This window comes from Pongo abelii, chromosome 6 (assembly GCF_028885655.2).
Source record: "Pongo abelii isolate AG06213 chromosome 6, NHGRI_mPonAbe1-v2.0_pri, whole genome shotgun sequence".
Classification (NCBI taxonomy): Eukaryota; Metazoa; Chordata; class Mammalia; order Primates; family Hominidae; genus Pongo; species Pongo abelii.
In genome coordinates this window covers 4,004,092-4,024,961 of record NC_071991.2, presented here as the reverse complement: position 1 = coordinate 4,024,961, position 20,870 = coordinate 4,004,092, and the positions used below count along the sequence as shown (strand labels likewise).

Below are 20,870 nucleotides of genomic sequence, written 5' to 3'. Positions count from 1 at the left end.
TTCTTCGCCATCACACTCAATGTCTCCCTAGAATGATGGCAATTCTGCTATGGAAAAAGGTTGTTTCCCTTCCTCCCAGTCATGGCTCCTTGTCCAGCAGCCACTCTGCACTCACCCATGGCTTGACATCCGATGTCCACAGTTTCTTCTACTTCAGCTGAAATCCGACTCTCAGGCTCAGCAGTAAAATATGGTGGCTCTTCAAACAAGAAAATAAAAAAAAGCCCCTAAGCCAAAGAAGGATATGTCAGAGACCATATAACCTAAAATAGTTTGGGCTCCTCTTAAAAACCATTCTTGAAAACTTCATCATTAGTTAGCATCGTGCATACAAACTCAGAACTCAGTGAGCACAGGCCAAAGGCAATTTACAGTCTGGGGTTTCAGAAAGCAAATTACTACTCAGGGTGATGGCTACTTTTCAGTTTATGGGCTTGAATCATGGAATATCTTAATTCACATTTTAGAAGGACTACCCCAAGAGGTTCATAAAGGTTTATATTTACAGCACCGTATTTTATGGGCTAGTTTGCTTCAGTATCTAAACTAAACACGAGCTCGTGAAGCTTGTCAAGTGCCTGAGGAAGGTGTGCAGCCTGTATCGGGGAAGAGCCTATTAACATATTTTTAAAATTCTTAGCAGTTCTTCTCCAAAATAGAGATTTAATACTTCAATGGAATACAAAATAATAACTAATAGAAAAAATATAAGGGAGCGCTCATCTATCTTTAGTAGCAAAGGAAACTCCTAGGCACTTGCAATCTCTAGATACTCCACTCGCCTGTTCCGCAGAAAAAAAATAGTGGTTGTATTAAACAGTGAATTTCCTTGGAAAGCCAATTGCAATATTTTTCCAGTTTATTCAGCAGAAATTCAACAGAGGCATGGCCAAGTTTGTCAAGTATTAAGGTGCTGGTGATTTCATTATCATGATAACAAAAGGCTGTTGTGTTCACTTTCTGTGCGATAATTAATTTCTGGGAACTGTCTTCCAGAGTTGGTTTACTTTCATTATAATTGTGTTGAATGTGGATAAGATAGCTTGGCATGCCTCCCATATTGACTGTATCTTTAAAACAAGGTGGGACCTAAAAGATGAAAAAGAGAAATGAAAACTAAGCATTTCAAAGAAACGATTAAGGGGGAAGCGGCTGAAGGTTTCTGGAAGGAGGCAAAGTGAGGTTTCACTTCTGCGATTACCTGGACCACTCAAGCAGAAAGAATCTACCTGAATTAACCACCCGGGCTGAGGAGATGGCTGCAAATTCATTAGAAGGAAGCAGATTCCTCTACTTAAGTTTTCATGTGTACAGACCAAGCCTGAAGAAATACTGCCAGCATTTAATGTCTACCTTTTTCAAGCTCATCTTCATTGCACAACTCATACATCCCCCATTTGATCACATTTCCTCAATCAATAATCATGAAGGCAGTATTATTTATATTCCAACTATACAGTAGCTGCCTGCTGTCAGGGCCCTTGTGTGCAGGTCCTGACCCATATTCATCAGGGAAGCTAAGTCAATATCTACCGTCATGATCTGATTAAAAGCATGCAAGGGAAAAAGGAAAAAACATACATTGAACATCAACATTTGCTTATGATTAATTATAGTTTTCCTCTTCTTAGTTGAGCATTTTCTTTTTAGAAAACTGTCGAGTCCCGTGCAGTTGAGAGAAGTAACACTGTAACACCAAAAGAGCTCGTGGACCCTTCACTCGGCTTCCCGCAATGGTAACATCTTGCAAAAAACGACAGTATAACATCACCACCAGGATACTGCTACTGATACAATCAACCTAGTTTATCCAGCTCTTGCCAGTGTTTCCTGCGCTCAAGTGTGCGTGTGAAAAGAGGGCACATGCACGTTCCATGCAACATTATTACATGTGTAGGTCCATGTGTCCATCAGCACAAGGGTGTTGCCTTCCATGACCACAAGCACCCCAAGCCCCCACCCCTCACAACCACTAATCCGTTCTCTGTTTCTGTAGGTTTGTCATTTCAAGAATGTTACCGAAAGGAGGTCATCCAGTGGAACCTTTGCAACTATTTTTTTCACTCTTCATGGTTCCCTTGAGATTCACCCAAGATGACCTGTGCTTTGATGATACAAAATCCATATATATGAATGATCAGCACCTACGGGCCCAGGGTGCCTTCCCCGAGGTACTGATTACCGCTGTCGCCTGGTACAGTCCCCCGAGGCTTCCCTCGAGTGCCAGGAAGGGACCCCGCTGGGGTCAGGGAGAAGGGCACTCCACACAGTGACCTGAAGCTGGCTCGGCTGAGCAAGTGCATGGCTCTGGGGACCTCCAGGCCCAGATGGTGCTGCCCCTCTCCAAGTGGTGACCTCTCTCCACCCCAGCCAGTGATCACCTGTGCTTGGCACACAGCATGCCGCCTGGTGAGAAAACTCACCCCACTCCACACTCTCCATAGTACTGTGGCCTGGGCGACATCTAGGGGGCAGCCTGCCACTGCCTGCAGGGGCCAATGTCCTGGGCAGTTTTAATAGCTCAGTGCTAGGCATGGGTGGAAAACATCTGGCTGTTCATTGCGGATGCTCTTAGCTTATTCTGGAAAGCCTTCCAGGTAGCTGTGCCTGGGGAGCAGGTGCAAAGCTGCCCATGCCCCGCATGGCCTCTGAGCTTCCCTTACTGCTTCCGAACCGTGTAAGGGTATGAGTTCTCTCCCTGCCAACCTTTCCTAGTATTCTAACCCAGCGGCTGCTCAGATGGAGTTTCTCCCCATTTCCAGCTACGTTTTTACACACAGTCTGCTCTAAGGGAAAGAAGCAGAGGAAACGCCAAGCATATGGACCGTGAAAAGCCTATGAGTTAAACACTGGGGAAAACCCATTGTAAATGAGTCATCCTGTGCATAGACTCTCAACCACTTACTCTTCAGAGGGCAAGAAGGCGAGGGCATGTCTTAGTCAATCAGCAGCACTCTGTCTAGAAAGGGTACTCTGCCAACATGGGTCCACCCTGGACTTCTGAAAATTGATCCTGACTGCAGCCAACAAAACAGGGTATGGAAACAAACACTTCGCCCCCTTTTGAAACAATATGAAGACATCAGGGAAAGGTTCTCATGCCCTGTGTGAAGTCAGGGTGTTAGGAAAAGGCCAGCACAGATTTTCCGTTCCACATGGCCCAGAGCCCATGGCAGCTGCCTCCAGGGGCAGCACAAGCTTCTAGCTCCCCAGTCTCAGGAGAGGAGGTGGGGAGACCTCCCAGACTGCCCCCAAACCAAGGGCCTCTGTCAAATGACCTCTCTCTCCAAAATGCCAGTGTGACAAAGTGCAGGCTCGAGCCCAATGGAGGCAGCTGTGGTGGAGAAGGCCCCCGCTCCGAACACCATGCATTTGTCCTGCTCTCCCATCCCCAATGCTGCTGGGTTTCGGCTTCTGAGTTGCAAGGCTTCTTCTATGTAGGGATCACTGCAAGACCCAAAGATGTTTCCTGCTCTGCCTCCCTGTTCCTTCCAGGTCGCCCCTCTCAGGGAGCAGCATGTCCCATGCATGCCCGCGGCTGGCCTGCACTGCAAGCTAGTCCACCGAGGTGGGCAGAACGGCTCCCGGAGGTGTCCACACCCACACCCCTGGAACCTATGAATATGCTGTCTCACTTGGCAAGAGGGACTCTGAAGGCGGGATTAGGTATCCCACCTTAAAATAGGGAGACTGTCTTGGATTCGCTGGGTGGGCCCATTTAATCATGTGAGCCCCTAAAAGGAGGGGACTTTCTGCAGCTGGAGGCACAGGGGAGAGCAGAGAGCTTCCATGTGTGACAAGAACTCAGCCGCAGCTGCTGGCTCTGGAGATGAGCCAGGGACGCAGGGGACTCTGGAACCTGAGGGGACCCCTGGCCAGGAGCCAGCCCCCAAGCCACACGCACTGAATTCCATGAACAACTTGAAGGGGCTGGCAGCAGATGCACCGCCAGGTAAGAGTCCATCCCAGTCAAAACTCGCCCTCCGAGTTTCCGAGCCATCGTGCTCAGCAGAAGCAGGGCACGTGTGGGAGCAGCCGGCTTCGTGTGTGATGAGGAGACAGTGTGGAAGGCGTGGGTCGGAGGGAAGATGCATCTCACAGGCACTAAGGTGCTGCAGTCAGAGGTAAGGGGTATCCTTGTCTTATCCCCAAGGAAAAAAAAAAATGGTTTCATAGGTGGTGAGGCACATCGTGATTCCAGAGACAGTAAACATGAAAAATGTGTGTCACATAACTGATTACTGGTAAATAGCTAGTGCAATGGGACACTGGGATAATAAGAGTTATGCCAAAAGCAACTAAAGCCACTATTTCAGAGCTTCTGTAACAGACACTTTTGCATTTAACTTTCACAATATGAGCTGGTATCATCTACATCCATCTCCTCCGTTTTATGGATGTGGAAACTGAGGCCAACACTCATTCAAGCCAGTGAATGGTGCAGTGAGAACTGGACCCTGTTTCTGTCTCCAGAGCCCGCACTGTTTTACATCATGCTATGCTGCCCCCGCTGTGTCCCCAGAGCCCATTCTGTTTTACATCATGCAGCGCTGCCCCCGCTGTGTCCCCAGAGCCCATTCTGTTTTACATCATGCAGCGCTGCCCCCTCTGTGTCCCCAGAGCCCATTCTGTTTTACATCATGCAGCGCTGCCCCCAGCACGTACCCAAGGCTGCAAGGGCCCGGCTGAGAGCGCAGTAGTCTCCCCCGGGGCGAAGCATCCAAGGGCTGCACAGCAGAGGGGATGCTTGAGGTGAGTCGTGGGCACACAGCCCTCGCCAACCACGGGAGTTGCGCATGTGCAGTCCTCGCCAACCAGGGCAGTCGCAGACACGCAGCCCTCACCAACCAGGGGAGTCGCGGACACGCAGCCCTCACCAATCAGGTGAGACAGCACTGGGGCTGGAAGCACATTCCTCCCAGGCATAGGCATTAGCAGGGACACAGGGGTCTGCAGGAACACGACCCAGACTTGGGTTGGCCTCCCACCGAAGCAGGACCTGAGACAGGTTTGTTGCTGACAGTTTCTTGGGTGGTGAGGGAAACCCCACTGGGAGAGTGTGAGGTCGGCCGCAAAGAGCCTGTTATCTGCCAGCTCCCAGGGCAGGAGGCTGCAGCCTCATACCTGGGGACACTCTGGGAGCCAGTATAGAACACAACCTCATGAGCACAGGTAGCTAAGGGCCTGGGTATCCACCCACCAGCTTCCCTCAGATGCTGGGTGAGACTATTCCTAGGAGTGTCGGTCCCCAGCACTCCTGCCTGCTTCAGGGGGCAAAGCTGGCTCCAGGCTGAGGATGCTGCCAGGAAGGACATGGGGGCACCTGCAGTTGGAAGTCACACACGGAAGTGGGAAAGGTGGGGGCCCTGCTGGGCCGCTGCCTCCCTGTGTTCTGGGAACAGCTGTGGCGTGGAGTGTGTCGGGTTGTATGTGGTGTGGGGGAAGCGGGAGGGGATAGCAGAAAGTGTAGAGGGGAAGCGGGAGGTGAGGGTGGAGGGCTTAGAGGGGAAGCGGGAGGGGAGGGCGGAGGGCTTAGAGGGGAAGCGGGACAGGAGGGGAGGGTGTGGAGGGGAGGGAGGAGGGGAAGGGAGGGGAAGGGAGGGGAAGGGAGGGGAGGGCATACAGGGGAGGTGGGAGGGAGGGGGAGGGCGTAGAGGGGAAGGGAGGGGAGAGGAGGGCATAGAGGGAAGGTGGAAGGGGAGAGTGTAGAGGGGAAGCAGGAGAGGAGGGCTGAGGGCGTAGAGGGGAGGCGGGAGGGGAGGTGGGAGGGGAGGGGAGGGGTAGAGGCGAAGTGGGAGGGGAGGGCAGAGGGCATAGAGGGGAGGCGGGAGGGGAGGGTGGAGGGTGTAGAGGGGAGGCAGGAGGGGAGGGCGTAGAGGGGAGGTGGGAGGGGAGGGTGGAGAGTGTAGAAGGGAGGCAGGAGGGGAGGGGAGGCAGGAGGGGAGGGTGGAGGGTGTAGAGGGGAGGCAGGAGGGGAGGGTGGAGGGTGTAGAGGGGAGGCAGGAGGGGAGGGGAGGCAGGAGGGGAGGGGAGGCAGGAGGGGAGGGTGGAGGGTGTAGAGGGGAGGCAGGAGGGGAGGGGAGGCAGGAGGGGAGGGTGGAGGGTGTAGAGGGGAGGCAGGAGGGGAGGGGAGGAAGGAGGGGAGGGTGGAGGGTGTAGAGGGGAGGCAGGAGGGGAGGGTGGAGGGTGTGGAAGGGAGGCAGGAGGGGAGGGGAGGCAGGAGGGGAGGGTGGAGGGTGTAGAGGGGAGGCAGGAGGGGAGGGGAGGCAGGAGGGGAGGGTGGAGGATGTAGAGGGGAGGTGGGAGGGGAGGGTGGAGGGTGTAGAGGGGAGGCAGGAGGGGAGAGGAGGAAGGAGGGGAGGGTGGAGGGTGTAGAGTGGAGGCAGGAGGGGAGAGGAGGAAGGAGGGGAGGGTGGAGGGTGTAGAGGGGAGGCGGGAGGGGAGGGTGGAGGGTGTAGAGGGGAGGCAGGAGGGGAGAGGAGGAAGGAGGGGAGGGTGGAGGGTGTAGAGGGGAGGCGGGAGGGGAGGGTGGAGGGTGTAGAGTGGAGGCAGGAGGGGAGAGGAGGAAGGAGGGGAGGGTGGAGGGTGTAGAGGGGAGGCGGGAGGGGAGGGTGGAGGGTGTAGATGGGAGGCAGGAGGGGAGGGTGGAGGGCGTAGAGGGGCTGCTCCACAGGACTGGGCAGCCATTGGCAGGGTGGTGCCTGGAAGCCGACCTCTGCTCTTCCATTCAAGCCACAGAAATTAAGCAACACAGACAGGCAGGTGGGGCAAACAGCACAACTAGCCTGTCTTGTGTCATCAGTATAAAATACAAGTAATAGGAACCCATTTGTTTCTCTGTCTTTGGCCTGTGTGCTCCTACGGGTGGCTCTTTTGACAGGTCCATGGTGACAGCCCTGTGAAACCAGTAATGCTCCGGCCACAGGGCGCGGGACTATAATCTCATCCAAATCCCTCAGAATTGACACGGACACTCTCTTCAGGGTTTTTGCGGTATGTGCCAACCACAAAAATCCTACCTGCCACAGCAAATTATTATGAATAAAAGGGGATTTAAATCAACATCATAAAGAAGTGAAGTGTGTTCGTGTACCTTTTAAAGTCAGAACACGGAGAGGTGCTAACTCGAGAGAACACAAAAACAATCAGATATAAATGCAAAACCAAGTTCTTAAGATAGATTTAAATATTTTAAAAAGGAATGATGATCGAAACAAGCATTCTCATTTACAGGGAGATAAATTTCTTCTCTTGTTTAAATTACCTTAAAATGTTTGAACACAGTATAGTCCTGTCTACTAAAGATTTACACATCACAAATTTTAATTTTGGCTCAATCTATAATGTGCTGTGCTCATAGAACTATAGATCAACCTTGATGAAAAAGTCTTTGCGCAGAATGGGATGTGATATTTACATCTATAGCGGAAGCATAGATGGGGAAAGTAGCAATACCAGCTCAGGCCTCTCATGTAGAATCCACAGTGATTGGTGACTCAAAGCCGGCTCCCTCGGATGCTTTTAACAGCCTTTCGCTTCTTTCAGAGGGACCGACAGGTTTGCACTGCATTGTATTTAGAAGAGTCATGGTCAGGACATGGAGTCATTTCCTAATGATTAAAGGAATGGGACGTGATCAAGGCAAACCACCTTTTGTGCAGTATTCCTTTTCTTGCTAATTTCATAGGACAATACAAGCTTTTTTTTTCCTTATTTTGCAAAGTGGCAGATTGCAAATATTTTTATTTAAGGGGCTCTCTGAGGGTTTTCTTATTGGAATTTTCCTGTTCTCAATTCCCCTTATTCCCAAAGAGGAGAGATGAAGTCGAGATTCTCCTCCCTAGAGGCGGCCTCTAAGGCTACCTCTTATCAACAGCAGCTACCACTGTGGACCACAGGCTGCTCTCATAGTCATCACAGCCACTTATGAAGAATAAATGCATGACAGTAGCTGGAAAAATGAGAGAAATAAAGTCACTTGCCTCACAACTTAACCTCATCATAAAATGATAATAGGTTTTGTATTTTCTTAGCCACTGTACAATGCACACTCCCTAAACACTAACATTTTCCAGCATTTAGAGCTGGGCAACTCCAATGCACTTAATTTTATGTTCTCTTTCTCCTTGGTTCAGGAATAATATGTTGCCCAGTTTGAGGAAGCATCTCCGTTCTTTTTTTTTTTTTTAAGTTTAACAGAAGGTAACAACTGATAGTTTTACATTTTCTGCTAGGTCAAAAAATAACAGCTAAATTAATAATTAATAGAATAATTTCTAAATTAATAATTTCTTTTTTTTTTGAGTTGGAGTTTTGCTCCTGTGGCCCAGATTGGGGTGCAATGATGGGATCTTGGCTCACTGCAACCTCCGCCTCCTGGGTTCAAGTGATTCTCGTGCCTCAGCCTCCCGAGTGGCTGGGATTATAGGAGCCCGCCACAGTGCCCAGCTAATGTTTGTATTTTTAGTAGAGACGGGCGGGGTTTCACCATGTTGGCCAGGCTGGTCTCGAACTCCTGGCCTCAAGTGATCCGCCCACCTCGGCCTCCCAAAGTGCTTGGATTACAGGCATAAGCCACCACGCCCGGACAGCAATAATATGAACAATTTCTGAACACTGGTCATGATAGCCAAGTAAGAGTTACAGAAAAGCTTAGTGGCCTAAAAGCTAGAACAGGAGAGGGATCCATACGACAGGGGTTTTACTGCTTTATTTCCCAAGCTTCGTTACTGGAGTATTCAGAAGGATGTTTCTTGGAAGGATTCAGAACAACAACACTTTGGATTTAACGGACTTACATTCTTGGGAAACAAGTCTAGGAAGGATTTGGAAGATAAACTCAACCTCACCTTCATTTGCCGAGTTACAAATAAAGCCACTGAAATATGCTATTTTGTTTCTGAAGAAGAGTCAGTGTCGGATGCTATCTGAGATGCTGACAACACCACTCAGAGGCTCGGGCATTACCTATGATGAAAAGAAAGGCCTTCGCCCTGGCCGGTTCAAAAGCGCTCCCCCGCAGCGCCGCCTCGCAGACGTAGGGTCCGGTGTCCGCGGACGTCGGGTTGCTGATGGTGAGGCGTCTTCCAAAGCTGTGGAGGCCACTGGTGATTCTCACTCCATTCCTCTTCCAGGTCACACTCAGGTCCTCCACAGGCCTGTGGGAATGAAAGGCGTTCATGACGATTATTGTGACTCATGGAGGTGGCAATGGTCATCATCTCAGGCACTCGGCACAGGCTTGATGAAGCTAATGCTACCAGGGTGCATGGCAGGTTGAACAACGGACACTGAAAAATCAATCTAGATATAACTCTATTCCCTCCCAGCACGCATCGACGGTGCATTCTGCTCAAGGGCTATTGAGCAAGGATAGCTAATTGCCGCAGCAATGGACCATAAGTGCTAATGATCCCGTTTGCTCAGGAAATGAATGTTTAAAATAAATACTCTGAGGGGACACGACGACATGGAAGGTGGGATCATCCAAGCTTGATTCTGGAGCAACCGCTAAGTAGGCAGAGAACACCTTGGCTGACTACAGAGGAGAAGAGCAATGGACTTTTTCCTCTGCCTCAACTCCTCCCTCTTCCCTAGAGAGGATCTCAGAGGAGCCCCCCACTACCACCCAGAGCTGCACTGAAAGCACCGCCCTGTTGCAGTGGGGGACTCTGGAAGACATCAGTGTGTCCATTTCCTTATCTACCCATATCTCATTCACGGCCCACCTGGCCAAACAAGACCACTGTCGCTAGAAGGCTGAACCTCATGCTCGTGTATCCTTCTATCGTCGGCTCATCACAGGTCGTGGAATATTTACTAGGAGTCTCACAGAAGATGCGCCTCGTACCTAGCATTGGCTATGCATTCCAAGGTGGTCTCACTGGATCCAGCCACCACACTTCTGTTGCCCGGGGGAACCACAATGGTGGGGGCCATGGTTTCAGGTGTGCCAACATCTCCTGTGGCAGAGAAAAGAGAAATGTCCATGAAACTCTAAGTACAGGAGCACCTCCCGCCATTATCTGAGGGGATACGTTCCAAGACCCGTGGGGATACCTAAAACCAAAGAGAGCACCTATGCCTACAGACACAAATTGTCCCTGATGTATGACGGCTCCACACAGGATTTTTCAACTTTATGATGGTGCAAAAGTCATACACATTCAGTCCAGTCCTCGACTTACAACGGGGCTACAAAAGCACGTTTTTGACTTCCGATATTTTCAACTTCCGGTGGGTTTATTGGAACATAACCCCATCGTGAGTGGAAGGGCATCTGTTCAAAGTTTCTCCCTCTGCATACACACCTGTCATAAATGTGTAAATTAGGCACACTAAGAGACTGACTACAACTAATAATGAAACAGAACAATGATAACATAATGTAATGAAAGTTATGCGAATGTGGTCCCTCTCTATCTCTCAAAATATCTTACTGTGCTGTACTCTCCTATTTTCAGATCACGGTTGACGGAGGGTAATGGAAACCACAGAAAGTGAAATGGCAGAGAGAAGATGGGATGATCGGAGCATGACAAATGAAGACTACTGTCAGAGCCACGCTAATAGGAGACCCAAATCTCATGGCCCCTACCTGAACCCCCACGAGAAGCCCTGGGGTGGGGTCACTATCCCTGGCCTTTCTCAGACCACATGAGCTGGGGTCCAAGCACAGCCAATGTCCTTAGGCACAATCCACAGCCTGTCCTACAGGGCATGGTTACTGGACCTTATGCTACTGCTCTGTGTGTTGTGTGGCTGAGAGGCTTTATTTAAACTGTTTGGCATTTTCCAAAATGCTTGCTGGCTTCACTTTTCTTTTATTGATTTAAGACTTTGCTTACTGAGTTACCTCGTCTACCTGCTATTTCCAAATCTGTTCAATTCCACAGATATTTCATGTATCAGCCACTATGTTAGGCATGGGTGTCACTGGAAAGCAGTGGGCATTCTTACTCCGTCCAAATGTGCTTCCTTGGAGCCAATATATTCAATTAACAAAGTGTTCAGTTCTGTTACTGCAGTTTCAATCCTTTTTTCCTTTCTGAGAAGTAAATATCCTGAATCTATGTTTTTTGAGTATCAAACTATAAATAATTTAGCTCATACTTCTGGTGACAAGGGAGAAAAAAAATAGGACATATTTTTTGCCGCTTTTTTCTAAAATACATTTAACATCAAAATTAAACTACCGGCAGTACACTTTACTACTGTTTATTTAGAGAAAATGAAGGCCAATCCAACATTTCTAGAACAGGGATTTCAATAAAGGGCGGAGATGTAAGAGGCTGGAAATAAAAATAAATGGAAATGACTGCAAATGCAAAATGCTTCACCTGGGCTTCACGCTGAAGGGGCTCGCCACCATTGTGAGCGGCAGCGGAGGATTCTGGCAACTGAAAGGTTCTAGCCTGCCGGGCTGACGGTGGGGTGAGGGCCACTGAGAGAGAACAACGGGAAGGAGAGGACTGGCTTCTCATCAATTCTGATTTCCCACAGCTCTGTGCTCTGGCTTGCACTGCCTAAGCAGTATGTGATTTTTGTATTAAACGTGCATGTGAATTCTAAAAGAAAAACAGAAGCCTGATGCAGACAGAGCCAAGTAATTAATGTTTTAAAACCTATGTGTTGATTGCATAATGTGAGAGTGACTCTCACTCAGCCCTGGGTCCCTGGGGGGCTGAGGCAGCCTTCCCCGTCTCTAGACTCTCCAACTCTGCAGCAGACTCTCGAAGCTTCTCCGGACACCTGCCTGCTGACGCCTTCCCTTTGTAAAATTGCAGAGATTCTTGGGCTGGTTATCAGATTTCTGAGAAGATGGCAGAGTCCAGACGCACTCATGATGGGGCAAAGGACAGGAATGGAATGCCAATCAGACTAACGGCCTGCCTGTCATCTGTGAAAGTGGCTGATGAGGAGAAACAGCCGGAGAAGCTAATATTTGCAAATAGTTATGAGAAGTGAAGGGAGGCAGTGGCTAATGCTGAAAGGTCACTGAGCAGGGTGCTAATTTGGCATTAATCACTGCTCAGCCCCGGTGGCAGATGAGGAAGCCTGAGCTCAGGACTGGGGAGGACGCCTGAGGAAAACGGTCCTTGGGCCACTGAGTCCCTCCTCCCCAGACTGGTGGGGGCTCAGCTCCTGGCAGACTCCAAGGGGCTGTGCTGTGGACAGAGGAGCCTCAAGGCTGAGTTCGCAGCCCCGCAGGGCGAAGTGCTGCAGGCACTGCACACACCCGTCCATCACGGGGTTCAGCTCCACCACGGGAGGAGGAAGCCGTCCTTTGTGTTGATTCACCTACAGCCTTAAAAGAGCAGTGGTGGCCGGGCATGGTGGCTCACACCTGTTATTCCAGCCTTAAAAGAGCAATGGTGGCCGGGCGCGGTGGCTCACGCCTGTCATCCCAGCACTTTGGGAGGCCGAGACGGGCAGATCACGAGGTCAACAGATCAAGACCATCCTGGCTAACACGGTGAAACCCCGTCTCTACTAAAAATACAAAAAAACAAATTAGCTGAGCATGGTGGCACACGCTTGTAGTCTCAGCTACTCGGGAGACTGAGGCAGGAGAATCGCTGGAACCCGGGAGGTGGAGGTTGCAGTGAGCTGAGATGGCATCACTGCAGTCCAGCCTGGGTGACAGAGCAAGACTCTGTCTCAAAAAAAAAAAAAAGCAATGGTAATACACACACAAGGTCACCTGCAAGGTGAATTTGACTTATGGAAACCACCACAGCAAGGTCAAGGTTATATAGGTCTTCTGATGGCAAAGCTATGCATTTTCTGTTGAGCCTGCGCAAAAACATTTCAGTAGAATATTACGTAAGTGACCAGAATCCAGATATTCCAATAGCAAGGATAGTGCCCATTATAGTACATATTCCTGGTATATTTTTTTCCTTTAAAAAAATTGTTTTAAATTTCAATCAAATTCATATGTGCACATAAATTAAAAAGAACATTACAGAGAGGCTTAAAATGAAACAAAACCATACCCCCCTCTCCCGAAGGCAATCTCCCCTAAATCTGTTAGTGTTTTATCTTAGTTTTAAGCTCCATGTCTTTAAATTACAGGCATCTATTGCTATGTCTTGTTTTTGGCCAATTTTAGACATTATCTATTGACTTTCTGCTACAACAGATGAGCTATTAGCTCACACCACTTCATGATACTCTCAAACAGGATTTTCACTTCTTCTGTTATTTACCTGTGTAATTTAAATATATATAAATATATATGTGTATTTTTAAAAAGATATATAGATAGATATTTTTAAGCAACAGACATAAAGAGATACATATATAGATATATACGTATGTATTTTCAAAAGATATACATAGTGAAACCCCATGTTTACAAAAAAAACACACACACACACACACGCAAATACTTCTTTTTAAAAGGAAAGGCAATTAGAAATCCCAGGGGAAAAAAATCTGTAGAAGAAAGTAGAGTGTCAAGATGGCCGAATAGGAACAGCTCCGGTCTACAGCTCCCAGCATGAGCAACGCAGAAGACAGGTGATTTCTGCATTTCCATCTGAGGTACCGGGTTCATCTCACTAGGGAGTGCCAGACAGTGGGCGCAGGTCAGTGGGTGCGTGCCCCGTGCGCGAGCCAAAGAAGTTTGGGGCATTGCCTCACTCGGGAAGCGCAAGGGGTCAGGGAGTTCCCTTTCCTGGTCAAAGAAAGGGGTGACAGACAGCACCTGGAAAATCGGGTGACTCCCACCTGAATACTGCGCTTTTCTGACAGGCTTAAAAAATGGCGCACCAGGAGATTATATCCCGCACCTGGCTCAGAGGGTCCTATGCCCAGGGAGTCTCGCTGATTGCTAGCACAGCAGTCTGAGATCAAACTGCAAGGTGGCAGTGAGGCTGGGGGAGGGGCGCCCGCCATTGCCCAGGCTTGCTTAGGTAAACAAAGCAGCCAGGAAGCTCGAACTGGGTGGAGCCCACCACAGCTCAAGGAGGCCTGCCTGCCTCTGTAGGCTCCACCACAAAGATGGGGAAAAAACAGAGCAGAAAAACTGGAAACTCTAAAAAGCAGAGCGCCTCTCCTCCTCCAAAGGAACGCAGTTACTCACCAGCAACGGAACAAAGCTGAATGGAGAATGACTTTGACGGGCTGAGAGAAGAAGGCTTCAGACGATCAAATTACTCCGAGCTACGGGAGGATATTCAAACCAAAGGCAAAGAAGTTGAAAACTTTGAAAAAAATTTAGAAGAATGTATAACTAGAATAACCAATACAGAGAAATGCTTAAAGGAGCTGATGGAGCTGAAAATCAAGGCTCGAGAACTACGTGAAGAATGCAGAAGCCTCAGAAGCCGATGCGATCAAATGGAAGAAAGTGTATCAGCGATAGAAGATGAAATGAATGAAATGAAGTGAGAAGGGACGTTTAGAGAAAAAAGAATAAAAAAGAAACGAGCAAAGCCTCCAAGAAATATGGGACTATGGGACAAGACCAAATCTAGGTCTGATTGGTGTACCTGAAAGTGACGGGGAGAATGGAACCAAGTTGGAAAACACTCTGCAGGATATTATCCAGGAGAACTTCCCCAATCTAGCAAGGCAGGCCAACATTCAGATTCAGGAAATACAGAGAACGCCACAAAGATACTCCTCGAGAAGAGCAACTCCAAGACACATAATTGTCAGATTCACCAGTTGAAATGAAGGAGAAAATGTTAAGGGCAGCCAGAGAGAAAGGTCGGGTTACCCTCAAAGGGAAGCCCATCAGACTAACAACAGATCTCTCGGCAGAAACTCTAAAAGCCAGAAGAGAGTGGGAGCCAATATTCAACATTCTTAAAGAAAAGAATTTTCAACCCAGAATTTTATATCCAGCCAAACTAAGTTTCATAAGTGAAGGAGAAATAAAATATTTTACAGACAAGCAAATGCTGAGAGATTTTGTCACCACCAGGCCTGCCCTAAAAGAGCTCCTGAAGGAAGCACTAAACATGGGAAGGCACAACCGGTACCAGCCACTGCAAAATCATGCCAAAATGTAAAGACCTTCGAGACTAGGAAGAGACTGCATCAACTAACGAGCAAAATAACCAGCTAACATCATAATGACAGGATCAAATTCACACATAACAATATTAACTTTAAATGTAAATGGACTAAATGCTCCAATTAAAAGACACAGACTGGCAAATTGGATAAACAGTCAAGACCCATCAGTGTGCTGTATTCAGGAAATCCATCTCACGTGCAGAGACACACATAGGCTCAAAATAAAAGGATGGAGGAAAATCTACCAAGCAAATGAAAAGCAAAAAAAGGTAGGGGTTGCAATCCTAGTCTCTGATAAAACAGACTTTAAACTAACTAAGATCAAAAGAGACAAAGAAGGCCATTACATAATAGTAAAGGGATCAATTCAACAAGAAGAGCTAACTATCCTAAATATATATGCACCCAATACAGGAGCACCCACATTCATAAAGCAAGTCCTGAGTGACCTACACAGAGACTTAGACTCCCACACATTAATAATGGGAGACTTTAACACCCCACTGTCAACATTAGACAGATCAACGAGACAGAAAGTCAACAAGGATACCCAGGAATTGAACTTAGCTCTGCACCAAGCAGACCTAATAGACATCTACAGAACTCTCCACCCCAAATCAACAGAATATACATTTTTTTCAGCACCACACCACACCTATTCCAAAATTGACCACATACTTGGAAGTAAAGCTCTCCTCAGCAAATGTAAAAGAATAGAAATTATAACAAACTATCTCTCAGATCACAGTGCAATCAAAATAGAACTCAGGATTAAGAATCTCACTCAAAACCGCTCAACTACATGGAAACTGAACAACCTGCTCCTGAATGACTACTGGGTACATAACGAAATGAAGGCAGAAATAAAGATGTTCTTTGAAACCAACAAGAACCAAGACACAGCATACCAGAATCTCTGGGATGCATTCAAAGCAGTGTGTAGAGGGAAATTTATAGCACTAAATGCCCACAAGAGAAAGCAGGAAAGATCCAAAATTGACACCCTAACATCACAATTAAAAGAACTAGAAAAGCAAGAGCAAACACATTCAAAAGCTAGCAGAAGGCAAGAAATAACTAAAATCAGAGCAGAACTGAAGGAAATACAGACACAAAAAACCCTTCAAAAAATTAATGAATCCAGGAGCTGGTGTTTTGAAAGGATCAACAAAATTGATAGACCGCTAGCAAGACTAATAAAGAAAAAAAGAGAGAAGAATCAAATAGATGCAATAAAAAATGATAAAGGGGATATCACCACTGATCCCACAGAAATACAAAGTACCATCAGAGAATATTACAAACACCTCTATGCAAATAAACTAGAAAATCTAGAAGAAATGGATAAATTCCTTGACACATACACTCTCCCAAGACTAAACCAGGAAGAAGTTGAATCTCTGAATAGACCAATAACAGGAGCTGAAATTGTGGCAATAATCAATAGCTTACCAACCAAAAAGAGTCCAGGACCAGATGGATTCACAGCCAAATTCTACCAGAGGTACAAGGAGGAACTGGTACCATTCCTTCTGAAACTATTCCAATCAATAGAAAAAGAGGGAATCCTCCCTAACTCATTTTATGAGGCCAGCATCATCCTGATACCAAAGCCTGGCAGAGACACAAGCAAAAAAGAGAATTTTAGACCAATATCCTTGATGAACATTGATGCAAAAATCCTCAATAAAATACTGGCAAACAGAATCCAGCAGCACATCAAAAAGCTTATCCACCATGATCAAGTGGGCTTCATCCCTGGGATGCAAGGCTGGTTCAATATACGCAAATCAATAAATGTAATCCAGCATATAAACAGAACCAAAGACAAAAACCACACGATAATCTCAATAGATGCAGAAAAGGCCTTTGACAAAATTCAACAACCCTTCATGCTAAAAACTCTCAATAAGTTAGGTATTGATGGGACGTATCTCAAAATAATAAGAGCTATCTATGACAAACCCACAGCCAATATCATACTGAATGGGCAAAAACTGGAAGCATTCCCTTTGAAAACTGGCACAAGACAGGGATGCCCTCTCTCACCACTCCTATTCAACATAGTGTTGGAAGTTCTGGCCAGGGCAATTAGGCAGGAGAAGGAAATAATGGGTATTCAATTAGGAAAAGAGGAAGTCAAATTGTCCCTGTTTGCAGATGACATGATGGTATATCTAGAAAACCCCACTGTCTCAGCCCAAAATCTCCTTAAGCTGATAAGCAACTTCAGCAAAGTCTCAGGATACAAAATCAATGTACAAAAATCACAAGCATTCTTATACACCAACAACAGACAAACAGAGAGCCAAATCATGAGTGAACTCCCATTCACAATTGCTTCAAAGAGAATAAAATACCTAGGAATCCAACTTACAAGGGATGTGAAGGACCTCTTCAAGGAGAACTACAAACCACTGCTCAAGGAAATAAAAGAGGATACAAACAAATGGAAGAACATTCCATGCTCATGGGTAGGAAGAATCAATATCGTGAAAATGGCCATACCGCCCAAGGTAATTTACAGATTCAATGCCATCCTCATCAAGCTACCAATGACTTTCTTCACAGAATTGGAAAAAACTGCTTTAAAGTTCATATGGAACCAAAAAAGAGCCCGCATCGCCAAGTCAATCCTAAGCCAAAAGAACAAAGCTGGAGGCATCACGCTACCTGACTTCAAACTATACTACAAGGCTACAGTAACCAAAACAGCATGGTACTGGTACCAAAACAGACATATAGATCAATGGAACAGAACAGAGCCCTCAGAAATAATGCCGCATATCTACAACTATCTGATCTTTGACAACCTGAGAAAAACAAGCAATGGGGAAAGGATTCCCTATTTAATAAATGGTGCTGGGAAAACTGGCTAGCCATATGTAGAAAGCTGAAACTGGATCCCTTCCTTACACCTTATACAAAAATCAATTCAAGATGGATTAAAGACTTAAACGTTAGACCTAAAACCATAAAAACCCTAAAAGAAAACGTAGGCATTACCATTCAGGACATAGGCATGGGCAAGGACTTCATGTCTAAAACACCAAAAGCAATGGCAACAAAAGCCAAAATTGACAAATGGGATCTAATTAAACTCAAGAGCTTCTGCACAGCAAAAGAAACTACCATGAGAGTGAACAGGCAACCTACAAAATGGGAGAAAATTTTCACAACCTACTCATCTGACAATGGGCTAATATCCAGAATCTACAATGAACTCCAACAAATTTATAAGAAAAAAACAAACAACCCCATCAAAAAGTGGGCAAAGGACATGAACAGACACTTCTCAAAAGAAGACATTTATGCAGCCAAAAAACACATGAAAAAATGCTCACCATCACTGGCCATCAGAGAAATGCAAATCAAAACCACAATGAGATACCATCTCACACCAGTTAGAATGGCAATCATTAAAAAATCAGGAAACAACAGGTGCTGGAGAGGATGTGGAGAAATAGGAACACTTTTACACTGTTGGTGGGACTGTAAACTAGTTCAACCATTGTGGAAGTCGGTGTGGCAATTCCTCAGGGATCTAGAACTAGAACTACCATTTGACCCAGCCATCCCATTACTGGGTATATACCCAAAGGACTGTAAATCATGCTGCTATAAAGACACATGCACATGTATGTTCACTGTGGCATTATTCACAATAGCAAAGACTTGGAACCAACCCAAATGTCCAACAATGATACACTGGATTAAGAAAATGTGGCACATATACACCATGGAATACTATGCAGCCATAAAAAATGATGAGTTCATGTCCTTTGTAGGGACATGGATGAAATTGGAAATCATCATTCTCAGTAAACTATCGCAAGAACAAAAAACCAAACATCGCATATTCTCACTCATAGGTGGGAAGTGAACAGTGAGAACACATGGACACAGGAAGGGGAACATCACACTCTGGGGACTGTTGTGGGGAGCAGGGAGAGGGCAGGGATAGCATTGGGAGATATACCTAAAGTATAATAATAATAATAAATAAATAAATAAATAAAAAAGGAAAAAAAAGAGAGTTCACTCAAAAAAAAAAAAAGAAAGTAGAGAGTCAGAAAAACATGATTTTTAAAAAATGACAAAGATAAAATCTTCCATTGAGACTTATCAACATTTTCACTCTGTAGAGGTATTATACTTTGTAGCATTTAAAATATTTGTAACATTTTCAAGTTTTCAATTAAAAAATAAGATAGGAAAAAAATGAGAAAATTAAAAATAAATAACAAAAGAAAGAAATATAATCTCTCTATACTGTATACTGTCTAGCTGTGCAGTAGATAATCTTTACATAGTAAATATAATATAAACACTGTATATTTATTTCAACTTTAGAATTAATCCACAGTCTAAAATACCGAAGTAATTGTGCCTAGGAAACAGAATGTAAATGTTTTTAACCTGGACAATATGAAACTGCAGAAGACGGAGTGAGGTGGAAGAGCAGAAGAGAATTGGGGGTGAGGGTGGCTTCCCATTACACAACAGGGAGGGAAAAGCTACTGTTTCCAGTAGCACAGGAAATAAGCATGTGAGTGTGTGTGCATGCTCATGTATATATCGTAGAGTTACAATGGTAAACAACAAAAGGCCTACACATACTGTTTGGACTGTATTTTGAGAAGGATACGTGAAGAGGCATGAGGTAAAAAGCTCATTCATCACAGCAGAAGGTCAACAGGTAACGTCTAAAATTGGTAAATCAAGAACTAGCAATAGACACATATTGTTAAGACAGGGAGTTAAATATTAACACAAAGGGTTAAATAGAGAATAGCATGCCTTTGGTGTGAGAGTGGCAAAAACTGCTGCATTCTGTGTAGACCCTTTTGTACTGTTCTCTTTTACCCACATGAAGGCAATCTACCCAGCTCCCTTTAAACACAGAGACATTCCCTTTCCTGTTTGGTGTGGACTTGTCACTGTGAGACTCTCTCCCTTTCCTGTTTGGTGTGGACTCGTCACTCTGAGACTCTCCTCCGCTGCATTCTTGGGTAACACCTGCCGTTCCCTGGACCTCACTGTCTCCTTCTTCTTGGCATATGTCCTCATTTAGCTAGAGTATCCTTAAATAACTTAAAAAGTAAGTTTTCAAAGTTCTTGAATGAGGTAAAAAATGATTTTTGGCCAGGCTTAGTGGCTTACATCTGTAATCCCAGCACTTTGGGAGGCCAAGGTGAGTGGCTCTCTTGAGCCCAAGAGTTTGAGATGAGCCTAGGCAATATGGCAAAACCGTGTCTCTATCCAAGGAAAAAAAAAAAATTAAGAGGTGTAGTGGCACACACGCATGTAGTCGCAGCTACTCAGGAGGCTGAGGTGGGAGGCTCACTTCAATTCAGGAGTTTGAGACCAGCCTGGGCAACATAGTGAAACCCCATGTCTACAAAAATAATTTTTTTATTAGCCAGGTTTAGTGGTCTGTGCCTGTGTTCCCATCTACTTGGGAGGCTGAGGTGGGAGGATCGCTTGAGCCCAGGAGGGTGCAGCGAACTATGATCATACCACTGCACTCCAGCCTGGGCAACAGAGCAAGACTCTGTCTCAAAAAAATAAATAAAATAAAATGCGTCTAAGTGTAGGGGGGTTTATACATTGTGCTAGGTAACTAAAAGGTCCTTTCACTCTAGACATGCACACCTGACAGCATTAGTTCCTTCATAATTTTCTCCCCTCTGCTTTCTGTGTTTTTTCTTTCTAGGGCTCTTATTGGTTGGATTTTAGGACTCTGAATTGATTCAACATGCTTCTTACTTTTTTCCAATATTTTCCTTTTTTTAATTTTGGAACAAGCACCTCAACTTTATCTTTTTTTTTTTTTTTTT

General features: G+C 46.0%; 1 protein-coding gene across 4 annotated transcripts in view; it reads right to left on the bottom strand.

Moving 5' to 3' along the window:
- SDK1 (sidekick cell adhesion molecule 1) overlaps positions 1-20,870 on the bottom strand; it is a 974,158-nt gene that overhangs the window by 307,277 nt on the left and 646,011 nt on the right. For all 4 annotated transcript variants that reach the window (XM_024241289.3, XM_054545732.2, XM_054545733.2 and 1 more), the window contains exons 6-8: positions 9,851-9,962; positions 8,968-9,158; positions 116-199 (exon numbers count right to left, since the gene is read on the bottom strand). In XM_024241289.3, the coding sequence (XP_024097057.2) occupies positions 116-199; positions 8,968-9,158; positions 9,851-9,962 (387 nt within the window). The remainder of the gene's footprint in view (positions 1-115; positions 200-8,967; positions 9,159-9,850; positions 9,963-20,870) is intronic.